Source organism: Scatophagus argus, chromosome 14 (genome assembly GCF_020382885.2).
Source record: "Scatophagus argus isolate fScaArg1 chromosome 14, fScaArg1.pri, whole genome shotgun sequence".
Classification (NCBI taxonomy): domain Eukaryota; kingdom Metazoa; phylum Chordata; class Actinopteri; family Scatophagidae; genus Scatophagus; species Scatophagus argus.
Window position 1 is genome coordinate 12,527,183 of NC_058506.1, and position 25,451 is coordinate 12,552,633.

A 25,451-nucleotide genomic window follows, 5' to 3' on the forward strand; every position below is an offset into this window, starting at 1 on the left:
GTTCAGGTCTTGTCAGTGTGACTTGGAGAGTGACTTGCTGCTTCAGTAATAGTTCTTGATTCTGTAAATCCAGATGTTTCAGTAAAATTGTGATTTCAGTACTTGACTTTCTCAACTTTGCAGGTGTTTGCAACAGATGAGGATGAGGGTGATAATGGTCTGGTCCTTTATGAAATTAACCGGCGTCAGAGCGACCCTGACCGTTACTTTGTCATGGATGTCAAGTCTGGGGTCATCACTCTGAATAGGCCCCTGGATTATGAACTGAAGAGGGTCCATGAACTGGTGGTCCAGGCCAAGGATAACGCTAGCCACCCTGAGGTAATTATTAATTTCAGTACATTAAGCACACAGTGCTGAGCTTTCAGTGATGCCAGGTGTTGACATTGCTTTCAGTTTTTACTGATTTTGAAAGAAAAAGATTTGCTTTCCCGAAAGATGAAATTAAGAAAATATCAAATGAGCAATGTTTAATTTTTCTCCATTTTACCTTCATCCAAAACCCTCCACTCATTTGGCTTTAGGGCATTTGTTGGAACAACAGCTTGTACCTCCATGGACACCAAGAATATATAAGAATGTATAACCTCTCTCTCTCTCACACAGATCAAGAATGGAGTGTCTCACAAACTCTAATGAGGCAGTGCTGATCAAATATGACCCAAGTTTTAGTTTCCAGTGATGGAACACATAGAAGAAACTATAAAAGAACTAAATGACAGAAAAACAGAAAATAATGAGCCCTAGTTGTCTGCTGATGTCACAAAAATGTAATTTGACCACAAAGTAACATGAATAATGAATGAATAATGTTTTCGCAGGTGACCAATGCGTTCGTGACCATTCATGTGCGTGACTACAATGACAACCAGCCTACCATGACCATCATTTTTCTCAGTGAGGACGGCTCCCCGAGGATCTCTGAAGGGGCTCAACCAGGCCAATATGTAGCTCGGATCTCTGTCACAGACCCGGACTATGGAGAGTACGCTAATGTGAATGTATCCCTCGAGGGAGGTGATGGGAAGTTTGCTCTTACAACTAAGGACAGCATCATCTACCTGATATATGTTGACCAGGTCTTAGACAGAGAGGAACGGGATTCATATGACCTTAGGGTTATGGCCACAGACTCTGGCACACCTCCCCTCAGAGCAGAGTCATCTTTCACCATTCAGGTGATTGATGTGAATGACAACCCCCCTCTGTTCGACCAGCAGGCCTACAGACAGACTATTCCTGAGGTTGTCTATCCTGGCTCCTTTGTTCTCCAAGTTACTGCCAGAGACAAGGACCAGGGCCCCAATGGGGATGTGCGATATAGTCTTCTCAAGGGCAAAAACTCTCACTCTGATTGGTTTTCCATCGACCCAGTCACGGGGATCATTACCACAGCGACGGCTCTGGATTTTGAGTCAGAGCCGGCACCTAGTGTGACTGTTGTTGCAACAGATAGCGGCCGCCCGCCACTGTCATCGACAGCGAAGGTGGACATTGTGCTGCAGGATGTTAATGACAACACACCTGTGTTCTCCAGCAACTTCTACAATGCCTCCATCAAGGAGAACACCCCAGCTGGAACCTGCTTCTTAGAGGTAAGAAAAACCCTGAAAAGTTTTCTCTACAGCCTTCAGCCTCCCCTCCCTCACAATCTTTTTTAAAATCCAGCTCTGTTTCACTCTACTCTTCTTTATTTTGCAGTGAAACTGCTGTTTTTAATTCTCACGGTACTCAGTCTTAAAGCGTGTTGGCCACAACACTATTGTCCTACTTATGCAGCCAAAACCAAGTGTTCACTGTCTCCCTTGTTCTCTCATCCCTCTCCTCTCCCTATCATTTCACTCACACCCTCCCTTTAAAAAATCTGATTATTCCCCTGGCAAACGCCTGATTTATGCATCAATATAAATGAGTCTGGAAATCAAAGTCATTTCTTGAAGTGAAAAGCCACCCCAAAGTCCTAATTTCAGAAAAGGATGGTGCGTTTGGAAACACTGATGCATTGTGATGTGATTCATAAAAACCGGGCTATGAGAGGAGAAGAGAAGCCATTCAACATGTTCATTTAGAGGGAAGAAGATTTATTAAGCTAGGAGAAAAAAGAAACAAGGGGGAACAGCAGGGAGGGAGACTTCACCTGCATTCCTGAAGCTAGCGTGAGGAGATTTACTCTTTGCGCATATGTCCTCTCTCTCACCTCATAGGGTTGCCATGGTAACCAAGCCATCAGTGCAGGGTGAGCTGTCGGTATCAGCGCACTATCTCGCGGCAGCTTGGCTGTCTTGCTTTTATCTCAGTTCCAGCAGCTCTTATGTATAAGGAGGACCTCTCTTGAGAAATGAAAAAGGATGACTGGCTGTTTGTCTTCTAGTACGGTCTTAACTTGGCATCATGCACCGTTTAGACCAGCTGTTTTTACAGGTTGGTTTTACCCCTCAACTGTGGAGTGGATGAGAGGAAAAAGAAGTATTGTTGTTTCTCAGCATTTTTAAGCATTGCCTGAACTTAAAAGTGTGGTTGTTCTACTAAGTCTTCAGACCCCTAATCATAACAATCAAACTGAAATTAGATAAATAGTTGAATGTCACATTCTTGCAGGTTCATTTAACATATATTTGGACAGGACAACTGGCTGGTACTTTGTGCAAGCCGACATAGCCTGTTTGTTAGAAAAGACAGGAGCTGAGGGAAGTAAGGGAACATAAAGAAGTGGGGTGATCGAGATGCAAATGAAATAAAAAGAAGAACAGAGACCTGCAGAAAGACTGAGAAAAGAAATAAATGGTTGTGTATAAATGAAGCCTTAACATGATTTATTTCTGAGGTGTCTTAACAATCACAGATACAGCCTGTCCGTTGCTGAATCAGTGAACCCTGTAATTTGCTTCTAATTAGGCTGCTCTGTTGAATTATTGCATCCCTCAACCAACTAAATGAACCCCCTAGACCTTGATTCCAGTGGTTGCAACAGTTGTAATCAACTGTTAGTCGTTTTCCTAATCCTAGCCGGCAGTTATTCTGGCACTAGGTGCAGGCAACGTCCCATGCCAGACATCACGGGTGGTTTTCCAGTATGCCCGAGTGAGTGAATAAGGCTTGATTTGCTCATTCCGGCACGTTCCTCAAGGCTTGCTCGTACCGAGCCAAGATTCTCTGGGCGAGAGTCTCCCCACAGGGGCTGCTATTTGCAGGATAATGGTAGTTGGAGTAAACTTTTTTTTTCCTGGACCAGTGGAATATGTGGCTACTCAGATAGGACACACGCAGACAAATGATTGTAGACCTGACATAAAGCCCAATGGATGCCATTCCAGATTTTTTCTCCATTCCCCTGCCAACCAACTGCCGAGATTGTGGGGCTTTTGGTCTTTTTACTCTGTCAAGATAGTGACAAAGTGATGCATTGTGTCAGGTGGTCCCATAGGTCCAGTTTACATTTTTGTGCGATGTTATTTGGCACAGTAATCAGGTTGTGAGGTTTTGTCACGTTCCTAACAGCGTCGAGACGAAAGCAGAATGTTCTCAGAATTGTACCAATATTTACAATAGATAACAATCCCTATTTGGCTTTAGGAATTATTATACTGATCTGGCTGACTTGGTTTGAATTCTGGACACTTTGTGTAATAATGGGAGGGGAAATCAGCTAATATTTAATCTCTAAATAAGGAAATATGTTATCAGAAGAAGAGTTTGAAGGAATGGAACTTGTAAGGTAAGGAGTAGTTTGTCTCTCTTTTCTGCCAAAATTAGTCTTTATTAAGTTCCAGGTTTCCTTTTTTCCATCTCTTTCTCTTTTCTGTCTCCATTGCTGTCTCACTCTGCACTCACACGTACTGTGTACACACACATACATTCAGCAAAAGTGTGTAGGAAGTTTCTTATCAGTTGAGCTACTATAGTAATCTGTAATGTGCTGCACTGTTTATGTAGCCGCGACACAAAGGAGTTATTTATTTCTTGGTTTCCCTGCTTTCCTCTTCCCCTGCTTCCTTAAAGTATTTCCCAGGCAGGGGAGGTTATGGTGCCTGTGCGTGTGTGTGCGTGTGTGTGTGTGTGTGCTTGTGCATGCACATCCATCTGAATCAGGTTGATATCCTGAGAAGATAGAGATCATGAGAACAGCGTGAACTGTGGCCAATGATGAAAAGTGACAAACATATTTTAGAGTGAAGCATTTTCATTGTCTTACTTACTTGTAAAAACACTGAAATAATCTGCTTTGTGTGGGGCTTGTGATAGCACTGAGTTGATATGATTACTTACAGATTTCTTCCTCTTTTTTCTCAGTTATAATCTGTGTTTTTCAGAGTCTAAGCATATTTTTGTTCCTGTGTGGGTTGTGCCTTGCAGAGTGTCTGTCAAATCCAATGACATGCTCCCTTCTAGCATGACCTGACCGTTGGGAAGCCACTGCTAATCTCACAAGCAGTGACATGCATGCTCTTGCCAAGATTCAAATAAAGTATCAACAGACATCAACAGATGACCTGCAAGCTGGAAGAAACACTGATTAAAGAATAAAGCAAAATCTGTATATATGAAATTCAGAATAAAGAAAAAGATCTCAACCAAAGGGGAAAGACAAATTAGCAAAACCGAAAGCAAAAGTTTGCATGTGTGCTGCATGTGCATGTCATGCATATGTCAGACATCTGTATATATGTACTTGTGTACTCTACTGAAGCTAAGAACTCTCTTTCAGCAGGTGATGCATCTCCCTTGTGATGTTCAGCATGTGGTTTCCTGGTCAAGCCTGTTAAGTGACACTCAATCAACTTGACAGAGACACAGATGTGCTCAAACTGTACAAAGACATGGGGAACAGCTTACCAGCATTATAGTATAATGGTACTGCTGTCTGAGTATAGTTTGACACCATGCTTTAAAAATTGATAAGTTTGAGATTTAGAAGGAAATAAGGGAAGGGAGAGGGAATTAAAACATGAATAAAACCCATAAAAGCATAGTTCTTTGCACCCAGTGGTGGAAACTAATGAATTTGCTGTTTGTACATCCTTGCTAGCACTGGGGATAAGAGGGTTTCTCCTTCAGAGGGTTTATCCCCAAAGGAACAAGAATGTGCCCCAGATTATGATAAAGCTCTCAAAGCAAGTTAACACCCTGACCTGAGACTTGTGCAAAAGTTTATCATCCTCTGGGAAGCATAGATGTGCTCAGTAAATGTAATTACAATATTTATATTAAATTGAAGCTGCTCATTTGGAGACCATGACTCTTCATAGTAAATTTCATGAAAATCTTGGTATTCGTTTTTGAGATGCTGGTCAAGGGGAAATTTTGAATTTTGACCTGATGGTGTTGATTTCATTCTCTCCGGTCATATGTGCCACATTTATTGAAAGACAGACACAGTGTTTCAGATGAAAAAGGAGAGAAAGTCAATAAGAACATAGTGTGGTGTGAAGGTGACTGATACAGAGCCAAAATGTGTAAGAAAGGAGGTAGGTTTCTTTTGACAGGTGGAGTTAGTCCTCCTGAACTTCCCGCAAACCCACTTGAATAAACATAACACGTACGCCTGTCAGAGTAATCAGCCCTTTTGGTGTGAAGTCCAAAGTCGGGGACCCTGTTGCTAATGTCTACATGTCTCCATAAGGAAAGACTAATCATATTTAAAACATACACATACATATGCACACTGAGACTAATCAGATTTGATACACCAATAGAACCAGAGCTATAAGGTGATGCCCTTAAAACAGGAAGGTGTCCAGCTTGAGCTTCCTGTAACGCCGGACGGGTCTCCTGCTGGTGTCACACTGAATCCGCCCCCCCTGGAAACCAGAGCCAGACCAAACCACAGCTTCCACTTGGAGCTTGCACGCTCTCCTTTAGCCCAGACTCAAAACACACACTCTAGTTTTTATTAAGCTTGAAAATTTGGGGGGGGGGGAGATGAAATTTATTGTCCACTTGACGTCTTTACTCCTGCTTGTTCTCGTACAGTGACAGCTGTGCTTTGATACGGCCCTGCTCTGTTGAAAGTCTGTCTTTTGTGTTTTAATTAATCTGTCAGAGTGTTTAATTTGCTTGGATCAATAGCCGAGTGAACAAAGGCAGGTTGAGGGTGGGGGGGGCACTGTCACCACATGCCTCAGTTGGACCTAACAGGTGATCAGCAATGACAAATGGCTGGATTCACACACAAACAGAAACCAGTGAGATCGAAAATTTGGTGAATCGTGTCGTGCTGTGAACAGCTGGCCCATGTCCTGACAGGCTTACCCTCACTCTGGTTCTGCATATCTGTCTCAGTCTTGGGCTCTCTCTCCTCCACTCTCTCAGCTGCCAACAATGTTGACAGGACGTGTGTGACGAGGGATCAGGATGGTGTGTCTGCTATGTGAACTATTCTAATAACATCCATCAACGTTTAGTGCGAACTCATCACCTGTTTGCTACTGAAGAGGCGGATGCCGAGATCCATCTTAGTTTAACATTCTTGCCCAGAACTTTCCACATAATGCAGTGGGCTTTATTTGTTAACTTTGTGGTGGACATGTCTTTCTTAAAAGAATAGAAGGTCTGTTAGAAATTATGGCCACAATCATAGCAATTTTCATGATTTAACCCCCACTTTGTTCAGTCATGGTAAGGCCAAGGCTGTAGTAATGGCAACATTGCTCTGTTGCTTGGTTGGCCTGATGGTCTAGAACTTTGATTCAGAATAAATTAGTGTCCTTAGAGGATAAATTCGACTGACTTTAGAAATCCCTTTAGCACAACCATGAGTCTGACATTTAGAAGGATTGCTATAAAAAATTGATACCACACATTCATGGCTTTGTTGCAACATCACTAGTTCATCAAGTTTTAGTTTGACCAATCCACTGGTTTATGACCAAATACCTGCAAACTAATGATGCCCTTTTTCCAAAGCTGTACTTTCTCTTCAATGCTAATCAGTAAATATTAGCATCTTAGCATGCTTAAATGGTGAACATTTACTGTATATGTTAGACTGAGCATCAGCAGTAGCACAGCCTCACAGAGCCACCAGCATGACTGTGTTCTAAGTCTTGTTCCAGCAACTATTCAGCCCATTTGTATCCTGTAACTGTCTCTTTAGGTAGTAGTTTTCACTCCTTGGAGGAGTGTTTGGCTACGCTGCAAACAGATGCATGAGTTCCTCTTCTTCTGTTGCATTTATGACTGATTTCTGACCTTCTGTTGTTACCTCCATTAACCACAGATGTTGGCAAATCTACCCAGACTGAAACTATATAGTCTATATTTCACATTAGTACGAACTGTTTTTTTAAAAGTTAATTTCTTTTGGCGGAGGCACCGGTTTAGGGCCTAGATTCTCTGCTGATTTCATTTTTTGCTAAAATATTTTCAGTACCAATCAGCTTCAAAAGGGTAAACTCTTATCAGACAGATTTCTTTTTGCCAGAGCATTTTTCAGCTTGTTGCTGGGTATTGGATTGTGGCCCAGATGTGAGTAAATCATTCTTTTGTCTTTCTTTTTCCCTCAGAAGCAGTAGTTTGGTTCCATATCACTTGCTGTTGGCATATGCTGTGTTTTAAACCTATCAGAGTGTTCATTCATGTGTGATCTGACTAGCCAATGCCAGAGGATGGCCTCATGCCTCATTAAGCCCAATACTCTGTACCATATGGCCATGAGGGGTTTTCTTTGCTCACTCCCTTCTCTCTCCAGTCTAACTGGTTTGTATTCCATTTCTTCTTCTCATCTGTTAGTGAGTGAATATCTCACTTTCCATTCCCTTTTTTCTGACTACGTTTTTACCTGATGTCTCATGGGCTTTTACCCATTTGGCTCCTGTAGTGGTCTCAACTTTTCCTCTGCAATTTTAAAAGAATCAATCTCTCATCAGTCACTGTGACTGAGTATGAAAAGTATTTTATTTATTTAAATGTTTGTTTGTTTGTTTGCACTGTTGTGCTTGTTGTTTGCTCTGAACACCAAAACAGGCATCGTTCTCTTCTCTGTCCATTGGCACTCATGCGGGGTATTGATGTTTCCCTTCACTTATTAGTTTCATTTCTTATGGGGATTTTACTTTGTTTTTTGTTACAAATCAATTTTTTAGTCTGTAAAATGCCAAGAAAATGGTCATTTTTTCCCACAGCCCGAGGTAATATATTCAAATAGCTTGTTTTACCTAACTGAGAGTTTCAAACCCAAAGATACTCTGCATGGCTGGAAACTGAGCTGGAAATTGTTTTGGTTGATGAATGACTCATACAATTGATTATTTTTACTAATTTTGAGTAATTATTATTACTCAACTGATTATATCTAACCAAGAAAGACTGTTGGCAAATTAACAGGATGAAACTCGAGTTCCTGCATATCAGCAGTACAAACTACACAGTAATTGATAACGGTGTACTGAAAAAAGCCTGTGAATTGCAAAGCTTGCAGCAATTTTCTTTCCACAGTCTGAAACTGACAAGATGGACACATTCAGCTTTAGCAGGAACACAATCAAGATAGTTCTGCTAGACTGTGGAACAGACGGATATCAGACAGCTGCAGGCACACGATCCTCCATACACAACACAGAAAACTGTAGTGACACACACTTTTTCTGTCTGTCTCTTTTCTTCGGCCTATCTCTATTCCAGCTCCTCCTGTGCTGCTTTTGCATTGTGTTTCTTTTCAAACTTATCTGCTGTCCAGACAACCTCTCTTTCTCTGTCTGGGCCTCCATTTTGTCACTGTCTCATCTCTTGTAGCTCCTCATTCTCACACTCCTACGCTGGAGTGTGAGAGTGAAAAGAACAAACTCACATATAGAGACAAATACACACACATACACACCACGCGAGCAGCATGCGATCCTGAGGTTCTCTGCAGTTCGTTTGGTCACCCTAATCTAATTTCATGACACATTGAGTTAAGTTGGTGTAAATTAGCATACTTCCTGTGTTTCCCTAGATTGTATTTGCTTTGGGAGGGGTTCTACAGTTTGGGACAGCAGGTGGTCAATAAGTTAGGGGTGAAGGGCGGTGAAAGCTCTTGTTTCCCAGTGTATCAGATTCTGTCATTTTGGCTTTAGAAAGAGATAGATTTGAAGTCATAGTAGGGTGTGACCAAGGCATTCCTCTATGAGCACTGAGTTTGTGTCATAGTGTGCTAAAGGGTTCTGAATGATTTAAAGCATTTCATTCATTTTTCTGTTGTCTTTTTCGTACGATTCAAAAGCATGACTCTCAGCTGTTGTTTGTGTGTGTGTTACAGCAGCCTCGGAGCTGTTATCGGGCTGACTCTGCTCCTCTGGTGTTGTGTCTGTCCCAGCTCACCGCACACTATTTATTTTCCTCTCAGAGGTCAAAGACTGATCAGCTACAGATATTTGTTTTTTCAAATGAATCATCCATTTAATCATCTCACTTGTCCTCTTCTTCTTCCTTCTCACCTCAGGAACTCTTGCGTGTAGAGATGCTGAGAGAGGTAGAGGGGGAGATATTAGTACTCCAGATCAAGTGTTGCGTTCACAGTGCCAAAAGACACAGTATTAAACAATACCGCTGATCCTGCCTGCTCTATATGAGATCACAGAAATGCACCGGCTAACAAAAAGAATTTTATATTCAATATGGTCCACATCAGGTCTCTCGCTTGCTTTACATCTCCCATATGCATTTCTGTCATGCATGCACCTCATATTGTCTTTTCTTTGTACTTCAACTTTTATAAGGATAGTTCTCACCATGAGATGTCTATTAAAGGGTAGAACAACGCCAGAAAGAAGGAAAGAAAGTTTCCACTCCTCCAGACTGGAATCTTTTAAGAGAAACTCTTACTACTTCCCACCTGCCCACTCTAACCTAGCTGATACCCCCCCTTTTTTTAATTGCTGTCTGCTTTCACTGAGCTGTACATGGGGAAAGTAGGGCAGTTCACTGTACATGCATACAGCACATTTTGAGTAGATTATCTGATTGAACATTTTATGTAGATGTATGAATTGCATGTACAGAGAAGAAAAGCGGCACAGCATGAAACCCTGGTGCTTTGGCTTTATAGGGATAAAAACCACAGAAAAGTCAGAGACTTATTTCCACTGTGGGCTTTCGTGCATGTGAGAGTACATGTGTGTTTGTGGTCACTGGCTGTGGTCTGTCAGACAGGATTGGAAGGACTATAGGAGTGGAAATAGCTTTACTGTTTGCATGGGCAACTGCTGTGATTTGTACAAATCTTGAGCTGTGAGGGTGATGGAACTGGAATGGATGGAAGAATGGTGACAGTGAATGGAGAGGTGATCAGGAAGGGGAAAAAAATGTTGGAACTGAAAATTAATCTACGCAAGAAAAATGTATTTATTGAGCTTGATAATTCGGATGGTCCCATCTTCAGACATGCTCTGGAGGATCCTTTGAGCTGTAGCCTTCTGGACTGAGTGAACCCGTCCATGCAGGACAAGCAGAATATTAATTTAATAAGCAGCCTTGAGATGAGGACCAAACCTCAGTGTTTTTCCATTTTAAATTGACAACCAGCTCAGTGTGGGTTGGACCTTTTAGAAGCTACCACTGTGCTTATTACAGCCTCATCTACCCTTTTTCCAAGGTCTAATTTATCAATCATTTCAGGACAAATGATAAATGATAATCTTTTGAATGAACACTTGCGCTAATATTTGTAAGGCTCTGCTGGCATGACTCATAACATACATAACAGTAATAGTATACCTATAAATACATGGCTCTGAGTTTGCCGTTCATCAATAATGACTTCGATTATTTCTCTAAGCTCTTGGGTTTAAACATTCTTGACAAGGCGTGCAGGTTTTATAGTCTGGTCAGAATTCTGCCACTTTCATGTGCTTCAGGGTGGTCTACCCTTGTCTGAACAGCCATATTGTAACTCGTTATTTGGGAAAAGGGATTCTTCATCTTGCCTGTCACTGTGCCTTTCAGTATTCCCATTCTGCAATTTGGAAGATGCGCCTGAAAGGACTATAACAGTTTTCTAAGGACAGGACATGTAAGGACTAGGAACATGTTCTGCAGTTAGATCATACATAAGGAGTTTGTGTTGGAGTTGTATAAGGACTCCAAGATGAATCTTTCTGACATAAAACAGTAGTCACTATGTGTTGTTTTAACCTCACAGCGAGTACATTTACAGGCATTTGGCCTGTCTGATAGGTGTTGGCTGAGGTTGGGTAAATCATATGATTTGGCCTGTGTTCTGTCTGGCTGTTGTAAGCAATTTAACTTTAAAAGTAAGGATGTGTCAGATTTAATGTCAATTTAGGAGAACCAACATTTCTGGTGCATGTGGCCCAAATTCAGCTCTGTGGTTTTGGATCAGATTTACTGCGGCCTTACACACCCCAGTGTGCAGTGTGCAGTTTAGGAAGTTCTTTATAGTACTTGGAATAAATCTCTTGGTTTTGAAATAACACGTCCATCTCGCGGAATTTAGCAGAGAAAGTGCTACTATGTGATGTATTGAAGTCAAAGTACACAGGCCTGAGAAAAAAAGGCAAGAAGAAGTGTACATTGCTGTAAACAGCGATGCATGTCTGTCACAGGTCTGAGTCTGGACCTTCAGTCAGACACTGAACCTTTGCCTTTACTTGAAGATGTTGCTCTGCTCCGACTGAAGGGATCAAAGGAACGGACAGCAGGAGGGAGTTGCACTAGCCATATTTAAATGTCAGCATCTGGTGTCCTAGCTGCTGTCACTCATCACAGCTTAATGTTTTCACATCATGGCTCAGCAGAGCGGGACTGTTGTGGCAAGTGGGTGCAGCTGGTTGGTTGGAAGATGAAAAAGAACACGTTTGTCATTGTATCTGACGTGCTACTCATTCATTTTCGCACAAAGAGGAAGAAAGAATGGTTTTATTCTTAGCCATGTCTTAATAAAGGAGCTTTTGCTTGAGTAAATTACCTGAAGTACTGTCCCTACACCACCTACACCTCATGTCTACATCGATATACACATCATTGCAAATTTATGCGCAAATTAGGCCAAGGCCAACGTAAAACAAGACCAGAAATGGAAGATAAAACAGGACCAGACAAAAAAGATGTCTATAGTTCTGAACAGGTTAGCGTTGGCTCTTTTGTATATTGAGTGGATGAGATACACAGTGTGAACAGATAGTCTACAGTTGTGTCTGTGTCTGCTAATGATCATACCAACCTTCTTCTCTGGACTGTGCCAGCCAGGATTGTTAATGGAGGAACCCTGTTCTGCTGGTGACGCAGTCTGTCTGTATCTCTGACAGAGACAGATCTTGGTGTCTTGGCCAGTGTCCGACTGTCTGTAGGGAATATCAATTTAGAAAGTTGGAAGTGCTTTCTGATGTCAACTTGTGCTCACGAATATGAACACACATGCATAGAGACACAAACATTCACCCACATGTACGCATGCCCATGTATACCCATATACCCATGTATATACAACACACAAGCATGTGCGCGTTGATAAACAATCGCACCACTGGCGGGATGTTAAGAGTATTTTTCACCCCGCTCCAGGGGATGATTATAGAGGAGCTCCTTGATTGCAAGAATCTTGGAGTGCCGGATCTGCTGCTCAAATACCGGATACAAGGGCTAATGTGAATCCATCGTAGGGCGTTTTCATTCTTATCTGAAGAACTGCTCTTTCAAGTCATGCAGATGGAGAAAATGTGATCACAGGAAGTGCTGAACAGATGATACTGCTTACTTTGTGAATAACATTTAACACAATGTACACTCTACACTGTATGTTGTAATGAAGCATGCATGCATTGCAAGAGTCTGATCTTGGCTGAGAATCATGGAATCATGGCTGTTTGGTACTTTATGGTACCACAGAGTGTAATGCAATTGTACCTACTTGCATGAAATTATAAGGTGATCCATGCAGAAACAGGAAACCAATACATGTGCATGTTTTAAGACTAATATAATCATATGCAAAATCACGATCCATTGTGTGGAGCTATACAAGGAAAGAACTTAATGTTCTTGCATATTTCATAATGACAAGCTTAGCGTCGAAGATATGGATGATTGATAGTAAATAAAGGAGCGAGCTCTGGAGAGAGCAGAACTCAGCACATTTTAGACGGTGAGAGGGTGTACAAAAAAAGAGGGAGTGATGAAAAGGGTGTGTGCTTGTGGTGTGAAAGCATGAATGCAAGACGCAGCTGAGGTGCTGATGGTTACCATGACAATGAGGGACGTAGAAGCAGGTCAAGGGAGGTGGGGCCGAGCCGATTCATCAACGCTTACTCTTGTGTGTTGGTTTGACTTCACCTCTGTCTGTCTGAGTATGCCCTTGAAACAGGCTATTTCTCTCTCTCTCTTGTACCCTCTGCTTGCATACACATTCACACATATATTTATAAAAGAAGTAGAGCAATGCCATGGAGAATTGGAAGTGGAGCAGACTGGGAGTGGGCAGACCAGCCGTGCAGGTCATCTAACACAGCATTTTTCCTAAGAGAGAGACAGACTAAAAGAAGATAAATGTTCAGTTTCGGTATTCTTTACCCTTGAGCAGCCTGTCATTGTCTCCACTGTATACAAGACATTATCTTCTACAACATGCAGACTGAGAATGGTATCACAAAATACCACGAGGCTTCACTAGAAGTGTTATTGATTAGATGTTAATGACTGCATTGAGGGGACTCTTATCTGTCTTTGCAAATTAAAAGGACCAGATGAGAATGAATGCAGATTGGACTCCCTCTCTCCTCTCTCCTCTTTCTGTGTGTGTGTGTGTGTGTGTGTGTGTACAAGAGAGGATTTTTCCACCCAAAGGTATCTTTCATTGCTGTCAGGAGAAGAGTGGGGTCATGTTTTTGTAACTGGGCACACGGAGGAGCAGGCAGACTCTTCATATGAACACTCGCCCATGTGAAGGATGACCACCATTACTTCACACAGATAGTATGTGTATGTAATGTGTGCGTGTGGTGGGGGGAGCATGATGGTTTTCAAAGGGTTGGAGCCATCATTCAGTGGTAACCATAGTAACAGGACTCTCAGGACTGCAGGGAGGGAAGAGAGAGGAGAAGGAGTGGGGGAAAGAGGGGGGGGATGGAGGGAATTATGAGGAGCGGGGTAGGCGTCTGTATCTTATGATAAGCGATGATGTGATGATGTAAATCTGCTCCACGCAAAGCAAAAAGTGGAATGCAGTTTGGTTTTTCTGGCCACATGACAAATTAGATTTAAAGCTAATTAAAAATCCTTCCAGACTGGGCTGCAGTTCTTCATGCCCTTCAGCTTAAAACCGTGTACAGAATTACATGCGGGTTTACATTTTTTGACAGTTCCCATAGGCCTTTATAAGTGGGTACAGAGGTGGATTGTTGAAGCCAAAAATTTGGAACCTTCTTCATCCACTTCTGAGGATACAGACTCTGATACTGTGCAGCTCTGCTCATGTAGGAAATGTACTACACTTTGTATGCATGTGTGTAGCAATTTGTTCGCGTAGCATGATTTCACGCACACTTGCAAGACGGATAATATGTGCGTACGTGTGTGAGAGATCTTTTTTGCTTTTCCAACACCAAAAGTGTGAGCTTAATGTGAGTTTAACTATCCTTAGCCGACTGAAAAGAAACAACATGTGTGGGTTTTATTTGCATCACCTTAAAATCACTGTGGTCTGCCCCTGTGCTTTGAGGTAAACTGCTGCTTTCTGCAGCTGTAAATACTCTATGCATGAGCCAGATTGACTGGCACAGCAGTAGGTTTGGCCCAGTGGTTTGAATTAGCAGAAAAATAAATTCACGTTCATTCTGTTCTTGTCTGCTTTTACTCATGATCTCTTTTGTTTTCTTGCTCATCTAAGCTGACGGTTCAGGTTTGCTTCAGCTTTTTGGGCTGCTGCATTTACAATACTTCCCCTTCTGTCTCTTTCAACTCAGCAGAGATTCCTGACAGGCAGGCACACACACTCACACACGCAGTATACACAGCCTCCAACTGTGGCTCTAAATGGAATCCTTTGTTTTCTTAATTGTCAAATTAAACATGTCACTCTCTTTGAATGGGACACACATATGCCAGCTGCCAGCTAACTCAGTGGAGAAATGGGGGATTTAGCCCTTATTCATTTCAAACATGAGACCCTTCCCCCTGAAAACTCCTTGAACATGCTTGGAATATCTCTCTTTCTCACACACACACGTGTGTACATGCACACACAGAGTGTATAGGATGAGAAAAAGTGTGATCTTTTGTCTGTCACAGTAAGGCTGGATGGACGACCACCTTCATCTGGTAACAATCACCTCACAGGCTGCCTCAGTGTCTTGCTTGTGTATGTGTGTGTGTGTTTTTAAGCATGGATAGTGCTCATGAACATGTAGATGTTAGGACAACCACGTGTATGTGTGTGTGTGTGTGTGTTTATGTGTGTGTTTCTAATCCCTGTGTGCCACTAGAAAGCCCCATCCATCCCAGCCCTGTCTGTGAAATATGAAGGCGGAGGGAGGGTCCTGCCTTCCAAAATGGAAAACTACTACATGGAATAGAATGGGTGCTTTTTCTTTCTTTCTTTCATTCTTTCTTTTTTTCCTGTGGGTGATTATTCTTTTATATTTATTTGCAGAGCAGACATGCTGTTCTCAATCCAATCACACATCCTCCATTTTACACATTAGGCCTTTCCTCCAGCTGCCTCTCTCTCATAGTGGAGCTGATGTGAACCCTGTGGCGTTTTCCAGGCTGCCCACAGCTCCGTACAATGCACACCTATATTTCACACAGTGGGAACAATTCGCCTGCTTGGTTCTTGATGAATGCTGCGAGATGTTTTGTAGAGGAAGGATTGTTTAGCTTAATTAATGTCCTCCTGCTGCATGGCCCTGAAGACACATAATTAGGGTTCTGAATTCAGTGCTGTCTTTATTGGTTTCATATTCAAAAGAACGAGGACTTGAATCTTTGCTTGAAGCCCAATCAGCGGTTCATTTAGTATTTCTGAAGCAGGTGTAGATTTTTCTATGGGTAGGACTTTGCAGAGAGTTAGAATAAGACAAATAAATCTTAGAATCTTTCAAAGGAAATTTGTCAATGAGCTTAAGCCATTTTCTTCAGTTAGATTTACATTTATTCTAAAAACAAAAAAGGTTGTCCTATTTTTGGAGGAAAGCTTTCTATTTTCCTAACCACCCTTTTTCATGTCATCTCATTTTGGTTTCAGTCATGGCTCCAATACCACGCAGCCTGTGCACTGTGTAATAAAGTGATTTGGCTTCTTCTTTGCCCTGCCATTTCATCCCAGTGATTTAGAGAACTATAGTCAGGTCCACATTTTCACAGGGTTAGGTCTGATGAATAAGACTTCTTCTGGCACCGCTCTCTGTCTTGTGTGTGTGTGAGCTTTGCTCCTTTCTCTATCGACTCACATCAGTGAGGCATGATATACACCAGAAAGCGTTTGGCTGAAGATACACTGAGTCGTCAGTTAAAATTATACAGGCGTCTCTTCAGGGGGAGTGTGAAGAAAAAATGCTGGATAAAAGCTAAAATCCTAATCATCTGTGAATAGAAAATCTAACTTGTAAGGTTTTAAAATATCCAGCCAAGATAAAAAGCATACTCTTGAATGGGAAAAAAAGAACGAAGAAAGGAATGAGAGATGAAAATGAGATGGACAGGCATGCAGGTGGACTCGCAGACAGTCTCATATTCAGCTATGCACACGATTTCATGGTCTTTCTGTCTCAATATCTTGGTAATGCAATGCTGGTGGTCTGCATGGAGGTAACGTGCTGAGTGTTCCATTAATCCTGCTATGTTGCACATTGCCCACACACACTCACACACCACATACACACACACACACACACACACTGAACATCCAACAGAGATCCATAGCCAAGATACAGGAGAGCTGTGGCAATTATACACCTAATAAATCAGTCATTCACTCATTTTTGTATGCATGCACTCACTGTGTATCCTCCCCCCTTTCCCAGCACTGCTGACCTTTACACACATGTTCATACACATGCACACACACACACATACATGCATGTGTGATTATAGAAACATAGAGGTTTGTATAATCACGTTCATTGAGAGGTCACCTTGGCTGGAGTGTGCACACAAACATAAAAACACACACTGATTTCATGGCTGACTGCTGGCCTCTGAAGTGACCTCAGTGTGGTACCAAAAATGCCACAGTTCAGACCTTTTCGTCTCTCTGGGTTGTCCCCAGACCAAGACAGACGCCTTAGGATTCCACTGTTGGGTGGAGCGATGGAGGAGACCTGAATCGGGGGGGTGTAAACATAAGCTACTGTCTGGTTTAGCCATCAGTCTCCCCCACTTTTGGAAATCTGCAGAAGAAGAGGGGTGGGGTTCCCCCTGTGTTCTGCACTAAGCCACGGGTTGGGCTCTGCTGGGCAAATCAGGATGAGTGCGTCAGATGTATAGGGATTTTTCAGGTGGGAGAGACAATGGAACATTTACATCCCAACACCTGTGACAGAATTACACCTGACAGCTCCATCCTCGAGGCTTAGCCGCAACTTCCACCCAAATTCATATTCATGTTGGACAGAAGGAAGCATATGTGAAAAGAAATATGTGAGAGAATGCAGACAGACATGCAGGAGTTGCCTTTTCTACTGTCAGTCCAAATGAGCTCAAAACTTCAAAGTAAATCCCATATTGGTTATGACACTGGATGTAGGATATAAGATATCATGCTAATGTCAGATATATGTGGAGCGTGCTGGACAGATATTCAGTATGGAGACCATTTTTTTATGGCACCAGATTTAAATTAAGAATTCGGGGCCTGCAGAGTGTAAAATGTGATCATCAAGGGAGATAAATACAGTCAACAAACAGAGACAGATGAAAAGGTAAACAGTCTGCAGTCATAACTATTTGGTTTCATGTAAGTACACTGGAGCTAATTTTTATGTCTGTGTCTTTTGAAATGAATGTGTTTCGGGACTAATTACGCTAATTAAAGAAATCCTTATAGGTCGTTTCATTGTTCAAACCTCCAGACATTGAAATATAAATGACAAACTTTTCCTCATCTCATTGTGGACCCTTCAGCGGCCCCTGAAGTGACCCTTGTGGTGTCTGGACCCCGTTGCTCTAATCTGAACGTTACCTCGGAGAGACATAGAAGTTAGGAGTCAGCTTTGGTTAGCTGGCAGACCACAGAGGCAGGACAGAGGTAATGTGAGATACAGGCTTTAGCAGACCTATGGAAACAGAGAGCCGTCCGTTTATAGTCCAGCTATAGAGATTTAATCTGTTCTATTAAGCTGGCCAGCAGCGTCCTCTCTTATGGGGATTTTCAAAGAGAACTATTACTGTGATTTACTGTGGACGGGTCTCAAATAGTCCATGCTTTCTGTCTGCGTCTCTGGGTCTGTTCTTTTTCCTCTTCTCCGTCACTTTGTCTGTCTTATCGTACCTGTGCGCTGAGCCAGACGTACACATGTATGAGTTCAGTGAACAAACCTCCATATACAGTACAGTATGAGGTGTGTTTATACATGCAGTAAACCTCAGGGTCTCTGTGTACAGACATGGGTCTGTGTAGTATTTCCCTGCAGGGTCTCTGAGGTTAAGGTCAAAATCTCTTGTAACGCACCCCTGTCTGTTTTTAACTTTGGTGCCCCCCTCGACCTCACTCCAGTCTCCTGATCAATTACAGCTTTGATAATCACATGTGGCACATCCCCTCCTTCAGCTCTGCCTCCAGCTTCCCTTCTCACTCCATCTTCTCAGACCAGTTTGGTCACGGTAAAGTTGGCAGCGCAGCAGTTTCTTGCCTAATTTCTGCGTGATGAAAAATGTGGACAAGAGTGTAGCTGAATGTTGGCTGCATATCAACTAAAACTTCTGCATATCTGCAGTGGTGCTGGTTCTGTAGTGCCGGTATTTCACTATTCTGCTAATTATTTCCATACAGAATGTACATTTTTTCCACTCGTCATGATTTGAATTAAATTGGTTTTGAATTGGTTTATTTTTTTAAATGAGAAAAATTTCCTTTTAAGTAAGAAAAACCTATTTGTGATAAGTCGCCGAATATTTTGACCATCTTTGCCCCATTTTCTCTTCTGCTTTTTTCACTCGTGCACTTGGAAGCAATCACACAAAGCCACACGAACACTCCCACATGTTCCATCACTCAGTTCGTGTATTGAATGGTGGGAAAAAGTGAATTATCAACAATGATCTCAGCACTGTATTCTCCATCTGGCATACAGTTTAATACTGGCCACCTCTAGGGTGAGTCAGCTGTGAGGAAATTAGTCTAATTACTGAGCTGAATTTGCAGCAGCTAACTGCTGCGGGGACACGGGGGACAGAAGAGAGGACGAGGAGAGGAGAGGACTTTGATCTGGAGTAGGGATGGTAGAACACTTGAGCGAGACAGTGCTTATGAATTAATATTTTCCCAGTTTGTTTGGTCTTGGTTGTTCCACCCCTCAATGTTAGTCTATTTGTCTGTTTGCCTCATCCGGTCAATCTTAGCGCCCATGAGGGATAGAAACAGATGTATGTGAATATATTTATATATATATATATATATGTGTGTATGTGTGTGTGTCTGGTTTATCCATTCCTGTGATTGGGTTAAGGTCTGGGCCTGGGGCAGAGAGTAGGTTGAGAGCTGGGTCTAAGGCCTACTACTCACGCGAGGTGGTGAGTTTGGACCCTAAGCCATCTGTCAGGCCTGTCTCTCTCACATAATGTACAACGCGCAGACGCAAAGTGAGAGCTACTCAAACCTTTCAGACAAAACTCCTGTTACGTAACACTAAGATTTACTGGAAAAACTATGTTGTGTTTTTCCTGCATTTAAATGTTACACGCTAATTTATGTGCTGATTAGGTTTCATGGCTATAATGCCTGTGTAAACTCATTTTGGAGAGAATGTCATGCTTTTGCATCAGTGAATTTTTTACTCTCTTGAGTGCTATGTATTGGGTTTCATCTGTCATCGGTGTTAAGATTAACATACGGGACACTGAAGGCTGCTATGGTGAGTTAACCGAGGAATGACAGTGATTGTAAGCAAAAAGGTAAAAAAAATTCCAAACTAGAATTGGGCTTTTAAAACTTTGGACAAATTGTCTTTGAGAAGATAAGCATGCATGTTTCTGAGTCTTTGCTGGAGGTGTCATGCACGTTCAGAGGGGTGCGACAAAATCCATAGATAGCAGCAAAAGGACTTGCACTCATTCATTTCTTTGCTCCTTTGCAGCTAAAAGGAAAACTGTGGTCTATTACTTTCAGAGTTGCCTTTGGTTTCTTTTGAAAGTAAATTTGGCTGATCTGTTTGACTTCTCGTGTTCCTTTCCCTGTCAGACTTTTTGTAGCCATGTCAAATATTATCATAACCAATAGAAATTATGGCTAAACTACCAAAATATAAGATGCAGGTTTTAATGAACCAAAATTTTCCTTGAAAGATTCAATGCCCAGCTTTGCCCAGTGTCCCACTGAGCCAAGATCAAGTTCCTTTGTCATAAACACAGCCTATCATGTTACCCCTGTCATAAAGTTGGACTCGTATTGAGGCTCAACTTCCAGTCACTCGTGCCCAGTTGTCATTTAACACCCATCGTAACCTGAGGTCCACTCCGCCTCCGCACAATTGGATGCAACTGAAGTTCCCAGAAGTATACATGCGTGTGCAGTGCCTACTAAGTGTATGAGCAGACATGTTTGGGTTTGAGCTCATTTCATGTATATACATTCAGGTAAATCATGTGGAGCCTGAGCCGAGTCGAGTGTTTGTAAGTGTGCAGGATGGTGGAACAGGGGTACTCAAAGTTAATCTCTCATGTCATCAGTTGTTGAATGGGAAGCCAGAGTTTGAGCTATGTAATGGTATATATCTAAATAAATAATACATTATCTCCTTGAATCGCCTGTGTTTCTGTGTATTTTTGTGTCTAGTCACACAGAGACAAGTATTATTGATGTGTATGTGTGCGGAAAGAGACAAGAATTATTGATGAGATGACAAAAATGAAATATGGTTTATCTTCTTATCAGAAAACCAATCTCTTGCTAACTTAAAGATCAATGTAAACTAGTTGTGGAAACAGTTTTAGGCCAAATTGTTCAGACATGAACAATCTCTCCTCCCTGTCTCACTTCTTCTCTTCATGCAAACACTGGTGCACAGTGACTGATAGGGGAGCTGCTGAATACTGAATGGCTCTCCAAAGCCCTCCGCACACAGACACACATACATCCCTCATCCCTCGAGGTTGTGTTTCACTCTGTCACTTCAATATTTATGCCTCATGTAGCACCAGTGCTAAAACATTTACAAACCTATTGATCATGTTCTGGTATGAAGGGGCAGTTGAGAAGACCACCCTCCCAAAACCAGACACAAGGCATGAAAAGCCATGTTTATACAGTGTGTCCACTTGCTGTAGTATCTGGCTGGGATATTCGCAGTCCATGTGCATCGCAGTGCGTAGCTCTAACCTTGGCAAGTGCCAGGATTGTTCCACATCTATCTGAACTTAACCACTCTGGAAATCATTACCTGGAATTGCCCTTGCTTCAAAGACTTCTCTCATTCCCGAACTCAAGAGACAAATCACCCCATTCGGTTCCTCCTGGCTCTGTTTTGCCCGAGTTGATATGAGGAGCTTGACTTTTCATGTCTGAAGAGAGAGTTTTCTGTCAAGAAAATTATGCATCCTCCTTGTGTTCCCAGGTTCAAAATTATCTGATGGAATCAAAGCTGTGTTACATTTCTGTTTCGTGTCTCATTCCTTCACTTGTGAGCCCCATACTGAGAGAGGCCCTTTGATTTGAGAGTATCAAACAACCTTCCTTTGAATAAATGACTGAGGAGTCCAAGAGAATCACAAGCAGTGAGATGCTGTTGTGTAATGTGCTGAGCGCTGTCAACAGAGACGCGGATTCATGTTTTTGCCCGTAGCCCCCCAAATAAAGTGAATACCACCAGTATTTTGACTGTCACAAAATCTCTTTTATTGAACTCATTTTAGTTGGCCTACTGAACACAACTGTGCCACAAACCATAACAAGCTACACCACATCAGCACACAGTTTTGAGGGCAGGGATATTATTAATGTCACTCATGTTTACTAACATTATGCAGTATGTGTCACCTAATATCTCAATACACCAGGTTTGGTTTATATTTTGTACTATTTCTGCTGTTTGCTTTGATAACAGGAGCAAGAGGGAATACAAGACTTAGAGTTCATTTCATCAAGCTTGTTTGAAGATGTGTTTTCAGTTCCCTAAACAAAATACCCCAAAATTTCCTACTGGTGTTTTAACCCAAGCGAGATCAAACAAACAAACAAACAAATGAGCAAAGCAAATGAAGTATCTTTGCTAATAGCATCTGACCGAGTTCATTCCCATGGCTCTTATGAGTGGGACGGTCTCTCTGTTTGACTTTTTCGTTGCCATTGCAACAAGGAAGCAGGGAGACAACCACATCAGGTGGGGGGGTGGGTCTTCTCTCCCATCTCCAAACTGACTTTCACCATGACTGAAACATCAACTTTTACACAATTAGCCACACTGCAGTATGAAACTAACGTGAAACATGAAAGCGCACATGAAAACACTCACGCTGACGTATATTAACCTTGCAGTTTCCTTCTGAACCAGTTGTACTCGCGGCCAGCTGTTTGATTAAGGTTGTATGAGTAATCCAGATGTGTTCTCCTGTGAGTCGACTCCCATAATGAACCAATGAAAGGCCTATTTCATCTCAGCCTCTGTCTGCGAAGCTTTTCTTCTTTATTATTTTACAGAGCTTTGGACACGGCTGGTAGAGATTGGTTTTCATACCTATTCCCTGACGCCTCGTACAGTCTGGCTGTCACTGTCGGCCCCTCACTTATACAAATACATTCATAAATTTGCACTCGCACGTGAACGCACACACTTTGTCTGGCATTGTGGGTAGCGTGCAAAAATCCCATTTAATCATGTTGTGATTGACATGCATCCTTTTTGTCCTTGTTCATAATGAGGGTTGTCTGGTGAATAGAGATGACAGGTCCGTTAGCGACGCACAAAGAGAGCATACTCAACACGGAAAAACATCTGATCGCTTGGAGCCATTTGAAGGCTCCATGCTGTGTATGCCAGTTGTATTTTCCACATGTCTGTCTATCTGTCTGTGTGAGAGAATTTGGGATGTTGATAAGAAGTTCAAGCTTAAATGTGTAAATCAGTGCTCTACAACATGGATACTTGAATGTGAGAGAATAAAAAAAATTGTCACCAATCGTTTTATGTGTGTGACAGGAAGGATGAGGGGAGGAGGGGTGCGCTGAAAAGCAGAGGAGAGGGATGTGTGTGTTTCTCCAGGGGTATTACTGTAAAAAGGTTTAATTGAATCTGGAGGAGAGGTGTGAAATGTGTTTCAGATAACTGTGGCGATTGTTGAATCAGACCAAAATAACTGCCAGGCTGCCATCCTCAATTTTGAAGTGCAAATAAAAAAAATAAACAAGGGCAGAACTGTTTGTCTGCATGTGACCTTTAATGAATTACCATGTGATGTGAGAAAACGAGAAATCTTTTGTTATGTTTTGTTATTTGATTTGTGACCTGGACATCACCTGGTGAGCTTTTTGTTCCTTTTCTTATTAGTAAAGCTTGAATAAACTCTGAAATCAACCCAACAGTCGCAGCAAAAGTTTGGCTCGCTATCACTTTTCAGTAATGTTTATTACCCAGACACAAATAGTCAGCAGCTCATTTCTAATAGCTCTGTGGAATAATATGTTATTCCTTTGTCAAAAGTCACTGGCCTGTCTCATCTATGAAGGGATTTTTTTGTATATATGATCATCCTTTTGTAGTTGTTATGTGAGCTTTAAACCACGTCCCTGTTTCAATGAGCTCATTGTTGGCCTTGTTTATTAGTATGTTGACCTGACCTCAGTGTTTCCATCTTGTTACACTACAAAGCATGAGGAATGTCAATTAATAACTTAATGACATGTTGAGAAACGTGTGCGAAGGTGTGTGTGTGCTTGGTGTCTCCATGTGCATTCTTGTGTGATTTCTGCATAGAAGTCCAGTTCCTGAGCATATCGTTCCAAGCAGAACTTCCGTTTGTGGTCCTAACAATAGTGGCAACTTCCTGGTTTATCGCATCATTTCCTGTCTTGGTTCTAATACTGTCTCACACCACAGTGTCCGGTCCAACAGACTGGAAACCCACCCCTAACCCAGCAAGTAATCAAGGACAGGGTAAAAGTTGAAGTATCAAACAGGGCTAATTTAATTTTATAAATTTAATTTAGTGATTTTATACGCCATAAATCATTTGTTCTTTTCAGTAAACTGTAGGAAAACATGAACTCATGTCCTTGTTCACATTATATTCAGCCCTAGAGACATAATCTGGTCATCTTCATGGTGTGAGTTTACCAGAAAATTCAAATGTTCAACTTATTCTTAGACAATTTGTCCTGTATCACTCATTTAAATGGCATGTAGTGATGTCAAATTGCGTTGTAATTCCGTTAATTAGGTCAATTATTTATGGCACAAATGACCACCTTTTCCTTTACTAAGCAAAATGAAGGTTATGCACATCTAACTTCACAGGGTTTCAGGATTTGCTACATGAAAGTAAAAGAATAAATTATCAGTATTAAAACTGTACCAAGCATACTAGTCAGTTCAACTTATAAAATCAATACCTATCACTATATACGTGTGAACGCCTGAATGTGTACCTTTGGACTCATTTCCACAGACACTACAAAAGAGTGACGGCTATAATACTCACACTCCTCTGTTTGCTGAGGAGGGATGTCAAGATGGGATTTCACAGGGACGATCAGCCATCTTCATGTTTTCTCTTCCACCCTTCCAACTCTTTAGCAGCTTGCCGCTTTCCCTCTCTCGTCTGTGGTTTTATATCGAAGCCCACGTAAGGCAAGCATTCAGGGATACTCAGCAATGACAAAATCTTGGTGCTCCACTTGGCTGTGTTTCATCATTGTTGAATTAACTCATGCCAGTAAGGCTGAATCCCTCTGCAGGGTTTGAGAGAGAGGTCACCTGATACACCTGGCCCAGAGCCTTGTTTACAGCAGCTGCAGAGTGTGGTGAAGGCTGCAGAGAGTAACTGTGTGCAGGCAGGTCAGAGGAGGACAGGCCTAACTAACACACTGCTGACAAGTTAATCTAGTCCTGCTCTTCATCCAACACTCACTCCCATGCCAGAGATATGAAGCAAAGTAAACCCAGACGTAATGACGAGGACTTGAGCGGGAATGATTTCTTCTTGTGCTGTTCTGTCGAGAACTTCCTTTACGTTTCATCTTGCCTGCGGTTCTCGTAGTGCCATGTGGCAATGGTGCACTGATTGTGTGTAATTTTCCTGGCTGAATTTAGCCTCCATCGTAGAGTATGTGATCATAAAATTTGGCGTAATGTAAATGTACAATTGCTTTACTG

At 42.0% G+C, this 25,451-nt stretch overlaps 1 protein-coding gene across 1 annotated transcript in view; it reads left to right on the top strand.

Moving 5' to 3' along the window:
• The window catches only part of dchs1b (dachsous cadherin-related 1b), a 79,617-nt gene that overhangs the window by 14,911 nt on the left and 39,255 nt on the right, over positions 1-25,451 (top strand). The window contains exons 3-4 of the mRNA XM_046409946.1: positions 124-321; positions 822-1,595. Coding sequence (XP_046265902.1) covers positions 124-321; positions 822-1,595 — 972 coding nt within the window. The remainder of the gene's footprint in view (positions 1-123; positions 322-821; positions 1,596-25,451) is intronic.